Below are 18,582 nucleotides of genomic sequence, written 5' to 3' on the forward strand. Positions count from 1 at the left end.
CCGGAAGCACAAAATCCTCCCGGCCCTGCTCAGATGCCTCGCCTAACCAAGAACTTCCCTAACATGGACCCAGACCCCTCAGATGATGGGAGTGACTCCCTGGAAGAAGGAGAAATCCCTCCAGGAATGTTATTGTCCTTTTTGTCTAGTGTGCAATTTGAGCCTATTGGGGATATTTTGGTTAGGATGCTTATTTTGAAAACTGTTTCTAATGGCTATTTACTCAGCCAGATGAATCTCAGAATTGCAGAGATTGAAGGGTATGTTCAAGATCTGTATGGCACCTTCCTTTCTTCCGAAAGGGATTTCAGCTTTTCATGTAATATCAGGTGATTTTGTTTGAGAAGAATTATATGTCTTTATATTTTTTGGATGGGAGGCAGCTGCTGTTAAGGTATTTTAAAGTCAGTAACGACTTCAGAAAATCAGATTTATTTTATTTAGAATTTTATATTCTGCTTTTCAGCACTTCACAGTATACATCAAAGCAGATTACATTCAGGTACTATAGTTATTTCCCTATCCCCACTACTTATTTGTTCTTTACAGTGGTCTTTGGGAGAGAGGTAAGGTTGCATCTAAGGCTTCCATAGCACTTCGGATTAAAGAGGTCATCCAAGCAGTGTATGTCGGTAGCGGTAGGCCCTTATCCAAACAAGTCTGAGTGCATTCTACTAGGGTAAAGCAGCTTCCTGAGCAGAGCTGATGTTATTTTCTCCTCTGGTATCTATAAAGTGACAACTTGGTGGTCTTTGCATTCTTTTTCAAAACATTATCATTTAGATGTTAGTGTCAGACAGAGGCCTCGTTTGGCAAGATCCCTCCCTATTCAGGAGCAGCTCGGCTACATCCCATTCATCTTGACTAGTCTGGCTGGATATTGAGAGAGAAAATTATCAGGTAAGAACTAATTTAGTTTCCTTAAGTCCAGTCAGACCAGACCAGGAGATTCCCTTTCCTGCCAAACTCTTATCCATTTTTTGTTAGTGAAAGAGGACATCCTTTGCTTGGTGTTTATGAATTGAGCAGGTGAGTTCTCTGAAGAACTGTATATGATGTTACCAGTTCATTTTCCTGTTCATATGGTTTAACAAAAAATAAAAAGGATCAAAATGTATTGAAATTAATGCTGCTTACCCATAAAAACGTTGCTAGCAGTAATTTTGTTATAGGTTTGACAGTTACTTGGTTTTGATTGCAAATATTATCCTCCAAGCATAAGGCTTGGAGATAAGCAGCAATTACTACCCTTAACAGAAATATGGGGGGTATCCTGCATATAGCGGCAGTTACTACCATAAGAAACTTGCTGGGCAGACTGGATGGACCATTTGGTCTTTTTTTGCTGTCATTACAATGTTACTGTCTCAGTGTCCAAAGTTAGTATTGGCAGACTGAGGTCAGCACAGATGGCATGCTTGGAACCGCCGCTGTCTCCGCAACCGCTGCTGCCGCCGCACGTAGGAAGGAGGCCTGCGCGATCGGCGCCCAGACCCGTCGGGGTAAGGCCTTTTTAACCCCTTCCCCCCGGCGAGCCTGACCGCGATCACACAGAAAAGAAATACTTACCATCAGACGCACAGCCTGAAAACACGCCCCTCTGTTACACCGAACAATAGGGGAAAGGAGAGAGACATTTAAATTTTATCCCCTCCGGCGCCGCTTTTGCATGCTTGGGACCGCCGCTGTCGTCGCAACCGCTGCTGCCGCCGCACGTAGGAAGGAGACCTGCACGATCGGCGCCCAGACCCGTCAGGGTAAGGCCTTTTTAACCCCTTCCCCCCGGCGAGTCTGACCGCGATCACACAGAAAAGAAATACTTACCATCAGACGCACGGCCTGAAAACACGTCCCTCTGTTACACCGACCAATAGGGGAAAGGAGAGAGACATTTAAATTTTATCCCCTCCGGCGCCGCGCACGACAAAGGGGCCTGCCCCTTTGTGCGCCCCTTCGTGCGAACTTCGAAGACGAGACAGATTGAAAATAGCTGACACCTAAAGCTTCTCTGATTGCAAGCGCATACTACATAACCTAACCAACACTCCTTGTTGGTAATTTCAAAATATCTTCAATTATTCCAAAAGAACACACTTTACATAATTTGATATACACCAAAATTTCCTAAGTTTTAAGATTAAAAACCCTTAAACCACAATGGATCACCACAACTCCCACAAAAAGTAAAAAAGAAACCACCTAATAAATATCCCACTGCTAAAACAAGCCAAAAACCTCTTATACATCACTTTCCTCTTGATAAACGCTCAATCACTAACAAAGAAACTAATGATCATATCAGACTTGATAAACACAAAGAACCCTGACTTCTTTGCAATAACTGAATCGTGGCTTAAAGAAACTGACACGGTTCTAACAAATCAACTTTCTAATAATGAGTGTGATTTATTCTCAATTCCTCGAAAATCCCGAAGAGGTGGCGGATTACTACTCCTTATAAAAAAAACCATTTTAATATGAAAATGATTCCTCAAAACCTCCCCTCAAAATTCGAAATTGCACTGCTAGAATCTGATTTTCTTCAAATCTGTCTATTATATTGTCCCCCAAAACTCCTTGACAATGAAATCTCCACACTGATTGAATTTCTTATAACCAACATCAGTGTTAAAAAACCTTCAATTATACTTGGTGACTTCAACCTCCATAACAACTCACCTAGATCCCAAAATTATCAAATGCTACTTGACATGCTTGCCAGCCTCAACATGAACCAAATTATAAACAACCCCACTCACAGAGCTGGTAACACCCTAGATCTAATTTTCACTAACCATTACTTTAATACTCACACAACATCTATTAAACCAGTTCCTTGGTCTGATCACTTTCTCATTAAATGCAGTGCCCAAGTAATCACAAACCAAATTTATGAACACAAAACGCCTCTATCTTTCAAATACAGACCCCCCTTCCAACTCAATTCCCTCAAACAAGAATTGAGTAAACAACTCACAAACCTAGATTTATCCAACATCCAGAATGCTACCTAGTCCTGGTTCAGTCTCACAAAACAAACTGCTAATAACATAAATCCAGAGAAAACAAAAATTATAAAACACAAGAGAGCAAAAAACAATCCATGGTTCAACTCTGAACTTTTGAATTTGAAATCTAACCTCAGAAAGTTGGAAAAAGAATGGCACAAATCCAAATGCCAAGTAACCAACCAAAGATATCGCTCAAAACTTGCTGTATACAAGAAAGCGATCCTAAACGCCAAACGCGAATACTATAGTCTAAAGATCAAAAACGCCACAAATAAATCAAACTCCCTATTCAACATAGTGAAGAACCTAATAGAAAGCAGCTGCATAGGTAAATCAACCCCCAATACTAATAATCTAAGTCAAGATCTCGCAAAGTTCTTTAAAAACAAAATAGACAAAATCACAAACTCTTTTAACAACACCCCTTCATTTAATATTCCTCACACTACATCATCATCTACCTCCTGGTCAAAATTCGAATCAATCTCCAACATTGAACTAGAAAAGATACTTCAAAAAATAAACCCAGCACGACATGAGCTCGATACTATTCCCACTCGAATTATAAAGGAAATATCACATATTATTGCTCCTACATTAACCGCAATTATAAACAAGTCATTCGAAGAAAGCTTCCTCCCAACCAACCTGAAAACTGCAACCATTCTCCGATCCCTAAGAAAAAGAACCTTGATCCCAATGATCTAAATAACTATCGTCCAATTTCCAACCTTCCTTTACTAGCCAAACTGATTGAGAAAACTGTTCTTTCAACTAAATGAGCACCTTGAAAACAACATACTTCACCCCCGCTCAACATGGTTTCAGAAAGAACCGCAGCACTGAAACCCTTCTGATAAATTTAACTAATAAATTAACAAGAGGATTTGATAACAAACTGAATCACTTATTGGTTATGCTTGATCTATCTGCTGCCTTTGATACAGTAGACCATAATCTACTAATAACAAACCTTGCCAACATAGGCCTAACTGGAAACACCCTCAGTTGGTTCACTTCATTTCTAAAAGACAGATTCTTCAACGTCATCTTTAATAATTGCTCATCCGATCCCTACCCACTTGAAACAGGTGTGCCGCAAGGATCTGCCCTGTCTGCCATTCTATTTAATATTTATCTTCTACCACTCTGCCACTTCATTTCTAATCTAGGCATCTCATTCTTCCTCTATGCCGACGACATCCAGCTATTAATCCCTATAACATCTACTATTGAAGAAGCCATTTGCCTAACAGTAAAATACCTCAAATCAATCCACATTTTTCTAAACCAACTAAAACTATGTTTAAATATGAACAAAACCAAATGGATCCTAATAAAAAGAAATTCCTCAGTCCTACCCTCACAAATACCCTATATTCAAATTGATAACTCCAATATTCAAATGAAGAATCCAATAAAGGATCTTGGCATCTGGATAGATAATGATCTGAGCTTTAAGAATTGTATTGCTATAAAAACAAGAGAAGGATTTCATAAACTCCAGATTCTCAAACACCTCAAACCTCTTTTGTACCCAAATGACTTCAGAACAATTCTTCAAACCCTCATCTTCTCAAGCCTGGATTATTGCAACGCAATTTTCTTAGGACTACCCAAAGCTACTTTAAAACCACTACAATTACTGCAAAATGCCGCTGCACGAGTACTCACTGGCAAAAGGAAGTTTGATCACATTTCTCCAACCCTAAAAAATCTTCATTGGCTACCTATTCCACAAAGAATCAAATACAAGTCCTTAACCATTCTCCATAACGAAATTTACAAAGATAACAATTCCTTTCTGAACAACATGATCTCAATACACAAATCACCACGTACTTCAAGATCTTCTGACAAACTACTTCTAATCATTCCACCCCTGTCATCTACGAAACTATTGGCCACTAGAGATAGAGCCTTCTCGATAGCACTATCCCAGGATACCTAAGCTCTATCAGAGATCCCAAAACCTTCAAAAAAGAACTAAAAACATGGTTGTTTAGACAATCATTCACTGACTGATTTGATAAATCTTGGTTTATCCCACTTCTTGATTTCTGTAACAAGCCTTTTTCTATTTAAGTTATATATTGCCTACTGATAACTTGTTCTACTCTGCCTTTTGCCGAGATGTTATATTTATTATCTGTAATTATTCTCAACCTATAACTCGTTCTCTGTATGAAGTTTTATAACTCGTTCTCTGTATGAAGTTGTTTCACTGTAAACCGGGGTGAAGGCACTCAGCTATACTTAGGTATATAAAAGAATATAAATAAATAAATAAATGTATATAAGCGGTAACGTCAGCGAGCCTGTTATTCTTTGTGGCCATCTGCTGGTCAGTGGGCATAACATATTTGCCTGGACTCAAGGAAAGGAAATGATGAAATTAGTTCTTACCTGATAATGTTCCACAGTCCATTAACCATTGGACCTCTGGTCTTCATTTAGAGCTTGATTGATTTAAAATCATTTATATATTGCATTTCAATTCACCAAAGTGGTAAACAAATACACAGATATAACAAAGCCCGAAAGGTCACTGGAACACAGAATTTTGTTTAACAAAAATGAAAATCTCAAGACAGTCTGCCCATTAAGAAATGTGAACAAAAACTAAGAATTAATGGACAAACTATTACATAGCTCTACAGATTTTCACTTTATTTTTCTGAATTCAGTAATTCCAGTTCTTTATGCTGGAGATGGCATGCACATACCATATATACATATGCTGTGGTATTGTAAAGTAGTTGAAGAATTTTGGTTAGACCAGGGAATATTGTTGCAATTAGATTTTTTGAATGGGACTCTGTTATATATGTCAGGTTATTGAGCATCACAGTCAATGCCTAGAAATCTTTAAAAAAAAAAAAACAAACCCAAAAAAACAAAAAACACTTGTGCTTCATGCAGCATGATGAACCATTGCTTATTTTTGGTAAATATTGAGAATTATAAGTTTTTTGGGATAAGTATTAGACATTACACAAGGCAGCAAGTCAATCATTTCCTAGGTTTTGCTATAATTTTATGAAAATAGTGCTTCATAGTTTGGTTACAGTTGTGCTATATTTTTATGTTTGACTGTTTTATTGGCTGTCTTTAAAAATAGTTTTAAAAAAATTCACTGTCATAAATTTTGATGAAGACCATTTTTCCCATAAACTTCTGCCTGTGGGAAAAGATCTGCATCTCATATTTGGAATGGTGCAGATGATCTTCTGTATTTGGTGGTATTGGCCAGTCCAGTGATTATTTTAGGTTTGTACTCTCTTTCTGGGTTGGATTCATGGAGAGCATGTTCACACTGAAATGACCAAGCTTTGTAGAGTTGATAGATGAAAATGTTTTACAAAGCTTTGCATTAAACATATGAGCCAAGATGAACACTCTTTACATTTTATTTATAGTAATTGAGAAAGGGAGTGAAGCTAGAAAAAATTCAGTATATATAATGCAGACTCCTATAGAATGATATAATACTGAGAGAAGACAGCTCTCAGAAGCATGCTCAGAGAGGACCTATCAGACACTGGGGCAGATTTCAAAGGGTTACGCGCGTAATCCCTGAAAAGCTGCCCCTTCCACCCCCTGCGCGCGTCGAGCCTATCTTGCATAGGCTCAGCGGCGTGCGCAAGTCCTGGGGCTTTCCTGGGGGGCATGTCGGGGGCGTGTCGCGGCAGGTGTGTCATCGGGGGCTTTCCAAAAATAGTTTTAAAAAAATTCACTGTCATAAATTATTTTATTTTGGCCGCGGGCGTGGTTCCGGCTCGGGGGCATGGCTGCGGCCTTTGGACCAGCCCCCAGACCGGAACATGGTGCGCTGGCAGCCGGCCGTCGCTTGCAAGTTATAGGTGGAACGCGGCAGCGTGCACATGTTATAAAAATCCGGAGTAGATTTGTTTGCACTGGGTTGCGAGAACAAATCTACTCCCGCGCGCACCTTTTAAAATCTACCCCACTGTGTGTGTGTGGAGGTGGTCTGTATCTTACTTTTCTTATTTGTTTGCAGAGTGAGGATAATAAAGTCCCCAGGGAAGGCAGCTACATTACCAGACATCACTTTTAAGCAGCCTGAAGAGAGAACTACAAAACTGTCCTCTACCACCACCAGAGCTGATACCCCAGGTACTATGGGTTCTTTGGAGGAAGGAGGGGACATACCCCATGCACTGTAGATTTCTCATGGGTCACTAGGGGGGGCCTGATACCTTAGGAAATGCTTATTCTGCTGTGAGTACTGCTTGGGGGGTGACTAATACTTCAGGTAATGCTGACCTTATTTGCAGAGAAAGGGGGCAGGCAATATCTCACAATGTAAGGGGAGAGAAAGTGTCTGATATCGCAGATAAGTGGCTTCCTCTGGGGGCGGGAGGGGTTGTTTCTCTGATGCTCCAGTTAAGCTGAGTCAGCAGTATTGCTACATCTCCCTGGCAGTGTTGGTTTGTCTAATGCATAGGGGAAGGTTTATAGCTTAATGTGTGTTGGGGCTCTATACAGGTTCTGTTCAGAGAAGCTGTCATTGATGTTTATGAAATAAATATTTTTAAGATTCAATTTGGATGAAAAGCAATATATAAAAATTCAAATATAACATTATTATACTTCAGTTAGAAATGTGTATATAATTTTTATTTTTTCGCAGCTGAAACCCATAGCAAGAGCATCACTGAAGGGAAACCGGTAAGATTGCTTGGATGAGCATACCAACATTGGTGAAAGATTTAAGACCAGGGATATAAACTGAGTGTTAAAGCATAGTGCCATTTTTCTTTTCATTTATATTTGTAGTCCTCCCACCCTTTTGCAAAGTTAGCTCAGGGTGGAATGCAGCAGTATATGAAAGCACAAGCATTAAATGATATCATAGCATTTTCCTTTTACTCTTTTACTAAGTTAACATAGATACATAAGCTATACATAATATAATAATTTAAGTAAAAACAAACAGAACTTCACATTATAATCGCATCCCATAATCATTTCAAATGATACAATAAAATAAACAATAATAAAGAAAATATAGAAACCTGGCCATGATCAGGTCTGTAAAAAGAATAAAAAATAATCAATTACTATCATATTATTTCTCACAGGACAAGCAGGAATGGTAGTCCTCACATATGGGTGACATAATCAGGATGGAGCCCAGTGTGAGGACTAACATCCTGCTGTCCTGTGAGAACACCTGTTACAGGTAAGCAACATTTGCTAACTAAATAAAATAACCCTTTCCTAATTTATAAAAACTGAGAATAGATGTAGTTTTCCAATAAAATGCTAAAAAGAAGCCTTTAATTTAAAAATGGCTAGAAACAACCAGGTCATCAACCATGTGGCGCTCTGTTGCACTTTGTTGCTGCTGTTTATACGTTTTAGTGTCTCTCTGCAGGTCAGTGTCTGATGTCTGCTTGTGAACTGACTTTTGAGGAAACAGAAGAGTCTTGTCTGTTTTAAGACTATCAGTTTTCACTAGCATTAACAGCTTGGTGACTGTTTTTGCCAGTTTAAATTAGTTGTCAGTTATATTATATTTCTGTATTGCCTTCTTTTTTTTTTTTTTTTTTTTTTTTTTTTTAACAATTTTATTGGTTTTACAAAGTTATAACAAAGCAAGGGAAGAGTGGGGTAACTCTGAACCACTCCCCCGATAGTCATACAGGCAACAGTAAGAAAAGGCTATAACCCCTATTCTGAATTGCCTTCTTTAGATAGACCAATCTAAAGTGGTTTACAAAATAAAATAAATAGCAATATATCAAAATAATAATAATATATAATACATTATAACATGAATACATTTCCTTGTGTGTAGCCAGATAGACTCAGGACCTTTGGGTTATGCTTCCCTGCAAGCAGAAGGATACTGAGTCAGGTTTCAAAGCTGAGTCACCCTAGATACAATATACCTCTGCAGTGACCTCAGCCCTTCAGTATTTTTCCGTCTGTAGCAGGTGGTGGATGTACATCTTCCTATGGGGATTGCTGTATTTTTTGGAAGGAGAAAATCGAGCCCCGCTCTCCTGAGGTGATACCTAAAGGTCCCTCCCCCAGTTAAGAATTCCTGAGGTGATTTCTGAGATCCCTCAGAGGTGTGCCTTGGTCAGGTAGCCAGTCCCTGGCATGGATGTTGCTGCTTAAGCAGCTGAAAGGCAGAGGGTGCAGGAAGCTGAAAGTGGCTATGACAGCCGGAGACCATCTCTATACTCAGCCAGTAAGAGCTGATCCCAGGTAAGTTTAAGGAGATGTTTGGAGGGCTTTGGTAAGACTTCCTCCAGTTTCCTTGCTTGGTGGCCATACCGATGCCATTCTCAACCCTCTGGGGTAAGGGAAAGTGGGCTTCTGAGCGGGTTGAGCGGCCTGCTGGTAAGCTAGACCTTCTTTAGGCTTGGACAGTACACCGCATATTAGGCTGCACCATCTGGTATGCGCAGTGCGTGTCGGTTCTGCGCATGTTACGCATGTACATACACACATGCCCTACTAAGCGCAGAACACAAGTAAAGCCGGGCGCAGGGGCTACGCCTCACTGTGGCCCGCTTAGGCCCCAAAATCTGTGTGCATAAAATTTTAAGCGTGAGCTGACAGCGCACAAGTTACCGCCGCCAATGGCTCCAGTATCCAGAAACATAAGCACCTTTTCTCACAGGACAAGCAGGATGGTTGTCCTCACAAATGGGTGACATCGAGGATGGAGCCCACCACGGAAAACTTCTGTCAAAGTTTCAGAAACTTTGACTGGCCCCTACTGGGCATGCCCAGCACGGCACCAACCCTGCAGCCAGCAGGGGTCTCCCTTCAGTCTTCTTTTTTCCGCGCAGCAGTAGCCACGCGGCAGAAGAGCTCTTAACCACGTTCCTGACAGGAATTTGGAATTTCTTATTCTGAAGAAAAATTTGCCCCTCAGGGGTCTCCCTTCGATAATTTTTCATTCCGCGGACCTTCAGTAAGTTTTCGCCGTTGTTTGGTCGACTTCTGTCGAGTTTCACTCTCGAGGCCTGTTGGCAGTCGACAGTCCCGCGGTTAAATTTTTGGCTCATAGCCATGGCGTCGGGTTTCCGTCGGTGTCCTGAGTGTACCCGGACTATGTCCATCACAGACTTCCACGGCGTCTGTGTTTTGTGCTTAGGTAGTGAGCATGATGTCCTGACTTGCACCAAATGTGCTTTAATGACGCCAAAAGGTCGCAAAGCCAGGATGGAGAAGATGGGACTCCTTTTCCATGCTCGTACCCCAACGCCATCGATTGCATCGACGTCTTCGGAACTGGCACCATCGAGATTGCACCATCGGCAGCCCTCCGGTGACCGTCCGCCATCGACGATTGCACAGCCATTGACTCCAGTCCCTCCCCCGGATGGTCGAGGGGACCGGAAGGACAAGCATCGTCATCGACGTCACAAGTCTCGGCCTGTCGAGGATCCATCGTCATCGACCTCCATTCCGACTGAGCCACCGACTAAGAAGCCGAGATCAGATCTGGCACCGTCCACCTCTGGTTCGCAGGCACCGAGGCAACACTCACCCCCTCGGGGTTTGGGAGCCGCGATTCCACCGGTGACGGTGGTCCCTCCGGCTCAGCCTCAGCCTCCCTCTCCCGTTGAGCCGGGTCTTGTTACCCCTGGTCTCCGGGCAGAACTGGACCGGCTGGTCCAGGAGGCCATCGAGAAAGCGATGCACAAGCTCCAACCTCCACCGGCACCGACTCCGGCATCGAGAGGGGAACCGGCCACCGAGCCGATTGCTGCAGCCCTGGCACCGCTTCTCACCCGGATGGAAAAGCTCGTATCAGCCCTTCCACCGGCGATTCCAGTACCATCGAGACCTCTAACACCGACAGACCTTTCATCGAGTGGAGAAACACCGTATTTGATTCCCCCTTCGGGGGTGGTTCCATCGGTGCCTTCTCGTCCATCGCCACCGATATATTCTTCGGTTCCACCGAGATTTCCGATGCCGGCACCGATTCCACAGCGACCGGCGCCGGTGCCCTCGATGCCATCACCGGCTCCGGCTCCAGCACCGATCCCATCGAGGTTATACTCCAAGCCCTCGGTGCTTTCTTCCAGTTATCCAGAGCCTCAACCAGGACCTTCAGGAATTCAGCCTCCACCTGGTCTTACCGGTCATCCTGATCCTTATGACACTTGGGGTGACGATACTTCTTCTGACACAGATTTACCTTCACCACCTTCTCCTACGGAGAGTAGAAAGCGTTCTCCTCCTGAGGACTTGTCTTTTATAAATTTTGTGAAACAGATGTCAGAAGTAGTCCCTTTTCAGCTCCACTCTGAACAAGATGACAGACATGAGATGATGGAATTACTCCAATTTTTGGATGCTCCCAAAATCATCAACTCCATTCCCATCCATCAGGTTTTTCAAGATCTTCTTAAAAAGAATTGGGAATCGCCTGCATCTGTTACACCAGTAAATAAAAAAGCTGATTCGACATATCTGGTACAGTCAGCTCCCGGTTTTCAAAAACCTCAATTGGACCATCGCTCAGTAGTCGTTGAATCAGCGCAAAAGAAAGCTAAACGACTAAAGCCTCATTCTTCTACACCACCTACTAAGGAAAATAAATTCCTAGATGCTGTAGGCAGAAAAGTCTTTCATGGAGCTATGCTGATATCAAGAATTGCCTCGTATCAGCTGTATATGACTCAGTATAACAGAGCCATTCTCAAACAAATGCAGGACTACTCAAATACTTTACCTGAACAATTTCAACCACAGCTTCAAGCCCTTATAGACAAAGGTCTTGAAGCTGGAAAGCATGAAATAAGAACTTTGTATGATGTCTTTGATGCTTCCACAAAGCTTTCAGCAACAGCCATCTCAGCCAGATGTTGGGCTTGGCTTAAATCATCCGATCTTCGGCCGGAAGTCCAGGACAGACTCTCGGATTTACCTTGCCTAGGAGATAATTTGTTTGGAGAGCAAATTCAGCAAATAGTAGCTGAATTGAAAGAGCACCATGAGACGCTGAAACAACTCTCATCCACTCCTTCAGACTTACCCTCCAAACAGCCTTTTAAGAAAGACCCTAAAAAGCCCTTCTTTAGGCCACGACGATATTATCCACCATCGGCTAAGTCCCGGCCTGCACGTACCTCGCACAGGACTCAGCCACGCCAACCTCGTAAGCAAAGGCCTGCCACAGCTCCACCTCCTGGCCCTGCGGCTGGTCTTTGACCGTCACATAGACAGACCCCTCTTCCAACTATCCCAGTAGGAGGTCGATTGTGCCATTTTCTGCACAACTGGCTTCGCATTACCACAGATCAGTGGGTGATAGCAATAATTACACAGGGTTACCACCTCAATTTCACAACTCTTCCTACAGACTCCCCGCCTCTACAAACATGGAGTCTTCCCAATCATTCTGCTCTTTTAGAGCACGAAGTATCCCTTCTCCTACAATCAAATGCTATAGAACCCGTTCCTCCCTTACAACAAGGACTGGGATTCTATTCCAGGTACTTCATGATTCCAAAAAAGTCAGGGGGCCTACGTCCCATCCTCGACCTGCGGGCTCTCAACAAGTACCTTCTCAAGGAGAAGTTCAAGATGGTAACCCTGGGTTTGCTTCTCCCCCTGTTGCGAAGAGGGGACTGGCTATGCTCCCTAGACCTAAGAGACGCATATACCCACATTGCGATTACACAATCTCATCGCAAATACCTGCGTTTTCTGGTAGGCCAAAACCATTACCAGTACCGAGTCCTACCTTTCGGCCTAGCATCCGCACCACGAGTCTTCACCAAATGCCTCGTGGTAGTGGCAGCATTCCTCAGGAAAGAAGGTGTCCACATCTACCCCTACCTGGATGATTGGCTAATCAGGGCTCCAACTCAACTACTTGCTCAATCCTCCCTAGCATTGACAATTCAGACTCTCCTTTCCTTAGGATTTCTTGTAAATTACGAGAAATCTTGCTTGGTCCCATCTCAAACCTTATCCTTCATTGGGGCAGACTTGGACACCTTACAAGCAAAGGCCTTCCTTCCTCATCAACGGGTTCAAACCCTTGTGTCCCTAGCTCGCCAGCTGCAGTTTCAACACACAGCCACAGCTCGCCAGTTCCTTGTTCTACTGGGACACATGGCTTCCTCGGTTCAAGTAACTCCCATGGCCCGTCTGGCCATGAGACTTACACACTGGACTCTAAGACACCAATGGATCCAAGCTCTTCAGCCTCTATCCTCCATTGTCACAATCACAAACGCATTACGTCTGTCTCTTGCCTGGTGGACGCATCCAGTCAACCTTTTAAGGGGCTTACCCTTTCTACCACCAGATCCCCAGGTAATCCTCACCACCGATGCTTCCAACATAGGGTGGGGAGCCCATGTCGACAATCTACAGTCTCAAGGAATCTGGTCACGACAGGAAGCCAAACACCAGATCAACTTCCTGGAGCTACGAGCAATATGCTACGCTCTCAGGACCTTTCAAGATTATTTATCACATCAGATAATATTAATCCAGACAGACAACCAGGTGGCAATGTGGTACATAAACAAGCAGGGAGGCACAGGCTCCTTCCTTCTGTGTCAGGAAGCTGCGCAGATCTGGGCAGAAGCTCTCTCCCATTCCATGTACCTCAAGGCCACCTATCTGCCGGGAGTAGACAATATATTGGCGGAGAGGCTGAGCCGTGTCTTCCAACCACACGAGTGGTCACTCAATCCTGTAGTAGCGACCTTTCTATTTCACAAGTGGGGTTATCCCCGCATAGACCTCTTTGCGTCCCCTCAGAACCACAAAGTGGACAATTATTGTTCTCTCATTCGGAGCCAGCACTCTCAACCGAGGGATGCATTCTCCCTCAAGTGGACGACCGGTCTGCTCTATGCATTCCCTCCACTTCCTCTTCTGTCGAGGACTCTCGTGAAGCTACGCCAGGACAGAGGAACCATGATCCTGATAGCACCCCACTGGCCACGCCAAGTGTGGTTTCCCATACTCCAGGATCTCTCCATCCGCAGGCACATTTCTCTGGGACAGGACCCGCATCTGCTCACTCAAAACGACGGATGCCTCCTCCATCCCAACCTCCAAGCCTTGTCCCTGACGGCATGGATGTTGAAAGGTTAGTCCTTCAGCCATTCAACCTTTCAGATTCCGTTTCTCGTGTCCTGATAGCTTCACGAAAGCCCTCCACCAGAAAATCTTACTCATACAAATGGAAAAGGTATACATCATGGTGCACTTCTCAGTCCCTTGATCCCCTTTCCTGTCCAATCTCTAACTTCTTGGACTATCTCTAGCATCTCTCAGAATCAGGTCTAAAGACCTCTTCCATTAGAATGCATGTCAGTGCGGTAGCCACCTTCCATAAAGGTATCGGGGGTGTCCCTATCTCAGTACAACCCCTGGTAACACGATTTCTTAAAGGATTGCTCCATTTGAAACCGCCTTTACGTCCTCCGGCCCCATCTTGGGACCTTAATCTGGTTCTTGGTCGCCTGATGAAGCCGCCTTTCGAACCTCTCCATTCATGTGACCTAAAATATCTCACATGGAAAGTGTTATTCCTTTTGGCTATCACTTCAGCTCGCAGGGTTAGTGAATTACAGGCCCTAGTTACCTATCCGCCTTACACTAAACTCCTGCAGGACCGGGCGGTACTCCGCACTCACCCTAAATTTTTACCTAAGGTAGTTTCGGAGTTTCACATTAATCAATCCATCATACTACCTATCTTCTTTCCCAGGCCCCACTCCAATCCCGGGGAACAGACTCTGCATACCCTAGACTGTAAACGAGCTCTAGCTTTTTATCTAGACCGTACAGTTTCTCACAGAAAGAGCACTCAATTGTTCATCTCTTTCCACCCTAACAAGTTAGGACAACCTGTGGGTAAGCAGGCTCTTTCCTCCTGGTTGGCGGACTGCATTTCTTTTTGCTATCAGCAAGCTGGCATTCCTTTTCAAGACCGTGTCAAAGCACACTCTGTGAGGGCCATGGCGACTTCAGTAGCACACCTTCGATCGGTGCCGCTTCCTGACATCTGCAAGGCTGCAACCTGGAGTTCTCGCCACACCTTTGCAGCCCACTATTGTTTGGATAAAGCTGGAAGACAGGATTCCATCTTCGGCCAATCTGTCTTGCGTAACCTTTTTCCAACTTGATGTACCAACACCCTTCTACCTTCCCGGTAGGGTGCGGATGCCCTTTACCATATTCTACCCCTGTTGTTGTGCTTGTTGCACGCCGTTGGGTACATTTGGTACAAGTCAGGACATCCTCAGCTCGGTACTCACCCATTTGTGAGGACAACCATCCTGCTTGTCCTGTGAGAAAGCAAATGTTGCTTACCTGATGTAACAGGTGTTCTCACAGGACAGCAGGATGTTAGTCCTCACGAAACCCGCCCGCCACCCCGCGGTGTTGGGTTCGTTTTTTCTTTTATTTTTCGGCACTGCCTGTAGCTTTGAAAATCAGACTGAAGGGAGACCCCTGCTGGCTGCAGGGTTGGTGCCGTGCTGGGCATGCCCAGTAGGGGCCAGTCAAAGTTTCTGAAACTTTGACAGAAGTTTTCCGTGATGGGCTCCATCCTCGATGTCACCCATTTGTGAGGACTAACATCCTGCTGTCCTGTGAGAACACCTGTTACATCAGGTAAGCAACATTTGCTTTCTCTCTGCGCTGCTTGTCATATTAGGCTTCACAGTCTTACCTGGATTCCAACTTATGTCAGCACTGTGAGGAAGCCCAGGGAGAGTTGGCCTCCCAGAACTTTGCAAAGCCTGGCTCCTCCCATTCAGAGGCTGGGTCAGCCATAGCCTTAACTGGAAGTACCCCGGATCTGACTATCCCCATGACTGGGTCATCCATAGGAGAGGGAAATTCAGCAGCACCTACTCCAGTACCTCCTGGGCTAGGCATGGACCTGGCCGCCTTCTCTTGGGTGGAAGTTTTCCAGGGCCTTCAAGCCTTCATGCAGGTTTAGAACTTTATCAGACCATGTTATGGTTTTTTCCATAGAGACAAATTGCCTGCCCTGCTTTCCCAGACCCTGAAGATGCTGGGAGTTCCTGGGGCGGATTCCGATAGAACCAAAGAAGAATCCCATTCTGATTTCCCTACAGAAAGCCTCTTGCTACTTTCCAGTACTGGAAGCCATCCAGGAGTTGATTGACCTCGAAATGGATGCCCCAGAAGCAAGTTTTAAAGGGGGACGAGCATTAGAAGCTTTATACCCACTGGATCTGGCAGTGAGAGAGCATTTGCATTTCCCTTAAGTGGATGCGCTGGTCTGTGCTGTCTCTAAGCGAACAACTATCCCAGAGAAGGGAGGAGCGGCCTTAAAGGATGTGCACGATAGACGGATGGAGTCTATCCTTATACAGGCCTTTTGACGCAGTAGCAATGATCTTAGAAATTACTTCTTATTGTGTCCTGGTAGCTCGTTCATGCCTGCTCCTCTCTCGGGAGGTGGATGACTTGGGGGTGAGTTCCAGAGCAGCTATGGAACCCGCCGCCCCCTTTTTAGCTGACATAGTCTCGGATCTAGTCTGTACTTCAGCTAGAGGAGTGGCCTCAGTGGTGACAGCAGCCAGAAGACAGCTATGGCTGCAGAATTGGTCAGCAGACGCAACCTCCGAAGCAAATCTTACAAAGATGTCCTTTAAAGGATCACTTCTTTTCGGAAGCGAATTGGAAAAGCTGGCCAGTAAATGGGGTGAATCTTCAGTTCCCCAGCTACCAGAAGATAAGAGAAAGCAGTCACAGTGCCCCTCGCCTATCAGGGGTCGATCCAGGGGCTCCCCATGCTTTTGCTTCTACAGGAACTTGACATTTCAGAGGACTCTGCCCCTTGGGAGGTCTCAGTCCTTTCGTAGTCGACAGCCCAAGAGAGGGCTAGGCTCGGGTTCAGGTTTGTCGTTAACTCCCCAATGAAATTTTGCCTCCCCACCCTTGGAACGAGAAAATAGGAGGTAGACTGTCGCTTTCTACCAGCGGTGGGTCTAGTCCAAATGGGTACTGGAGGTCATACGAGAAGGACATGTGCTGGAATTTCACAGCACTCTTCGGGACATATTCATGATGCCTGCTTGCCACTCCCAGCACAAAAAGCAGGCAGTGGAGTCTACCCTGTTAAGGCTCCTCAGGATGAGGGCTAAAATCCCAGTTTCTGCGCTCCAGCGGTGGTGTTTCATCTATTTCATTGTACCCAAGAAGGAAGGTTCCTTTTGCCCCATCCTGGACCTCAAAATCGTCAACAGAGATCTGAGTGAATCATTTCTGCAAGGAAACCCTGTGCTCCATGATAATGGCCGTTCAATTGGGAGAGTTCTTAACCTCCCTGGACCTATTCAAGGCCTGCCTACATTTTCCAATCCATCAAGAACACCAACATTTCCTATGCTTTGCGGTACTGGGCTGGCATTATCAGTTCCAGGCACTACCCTTTGGCCTGGCTACAGCCCCCAGAACATTTTTCAAGATTATGGTGGTCGTAGCGGCAGTGTTGAGAAAAGAGCGAATCCTGGTTGACCCGTACTCGGACAACTGGTTGATCCGGACCAAGTCCATGGAAGAGAGTCTCCGGGTGACCAACAGGGTGAGCACCTTGCTTCAGGAACTCAGTTGGGTAGTAAACCTGAACAAAAGCAGTCTCCAGCCCTCCCAGTCCTTGGAATATCTGGGAGTCCGGTTCAACACAAAGCAGAGCAAGGACTTCCTTCTGACCACGTGGATATGGAAGTTGATGTCCCAAGTTCATCAATTGATGAGCACGATATGCCTGACGGTGTGGAGCTATTTCCAAGTTCTTGGTTTGATGGTGGCAACCCTGGAAGTTCTGTGGGCAAGGGCACACATGAGATTATTTCAACTCTCACTATTGTCAAGTTGGAATCCACAGTCTCAAGATTATTTGATTCGCCTCCACTTACAATGGGAGTATGCTGTCAGCTCCAGTGTGGCTGCAGGAAGCTCATCTGGACATGGGTGTACCCCTGTCCTCTCCAAACTGGCTTGTCCTCATTACAGATCCGAGCCTCCAGGGCTTGGGAGCTCCCTTTCAGGGACTGATGGCCCAGGGACGTTGGACCGAGGAAGAGGCCCTCTGGAACATCAACTGCCTGGAAGCCCGGGCAGTGAGATTGGCGTGTTCTACCATTCAGCCACATACTCGGGGGAGGGGGGAGGGGTCAAGTGGTCCATGTAATGTTGGACAACACAATGACTGTAGTCTATATCAACCACCAGGGTGGAAACAAGAGCCAGCAGTTGTCACAGGAGATAGATCTCCTTCTGGAATGGGCGGAAATACATTTAGAGATGATCTCAGCCTCCCACATCGCAGGAAAGACAACATCACAACAGACTTTCTAAGCAGGGAGAGTCTGGATACAGGGGAGTGGGCGTTGTGAGCCAAAGCCCTGCAGCTGGTAATAGATCGCTGGGGTTTCCCATCCATCGATCTGCTGGCCGCATCTCACAATGCAAAGGTTCCCCGATTCTTCAGTTGCAGAAGAGATCAGTGGTCCCTGGGGATCTACATTCTCGTTCAGACCTGGCCAGAAGAAGAGTTTCTATATTCCTT

The 18,582-nt window shown here is 44.9% G+C and overlaps 1 protein-coding gene across 2 annotated transcripts in view; it reads left to right on the forward strand.

Annotated features, from left to right (window-relative positions):
* GPR107 (G protein-coupled receptor 107) overlaps window positions 1–18,582 on the forward strand; it is a 271,212-nt gene that overhangs the window by 87,749 nt on the left and 164,881 nt on the right. For both annotated transcript variants that reach the window (XM_029614537.1, XM_029614536.1), the window contains exons 5-6: window positions 7,033–7,148; window positions 7,666–7,703. In XM_029614537.1, coding sequence (XP_029470397.1) covers window positions 7,033–7,148; window positions 7,666–7,703 — 154 coding nt within the window. The remainder of the gene's footprint in view (window positions 1–7,032; window positions 7,149–7,665; window positions 7,704–18,582) is intronic.

The sequence above is a fragment of the Rhinatrema bivittatum genome, chromosome 8 (assembly GCF_901001135.1).
Source record: "Rhinatrema bivittatum chromosome 8, aRhiBiv1.1, whole genome shotgun sequence".
Lineage (NCBI taxonomy): Eukaryota > Metazoa > Chordata > Amphibia > Gymnophiona > Rhinatrematidae > Rhinatrema > Rhinatrema bivittatum.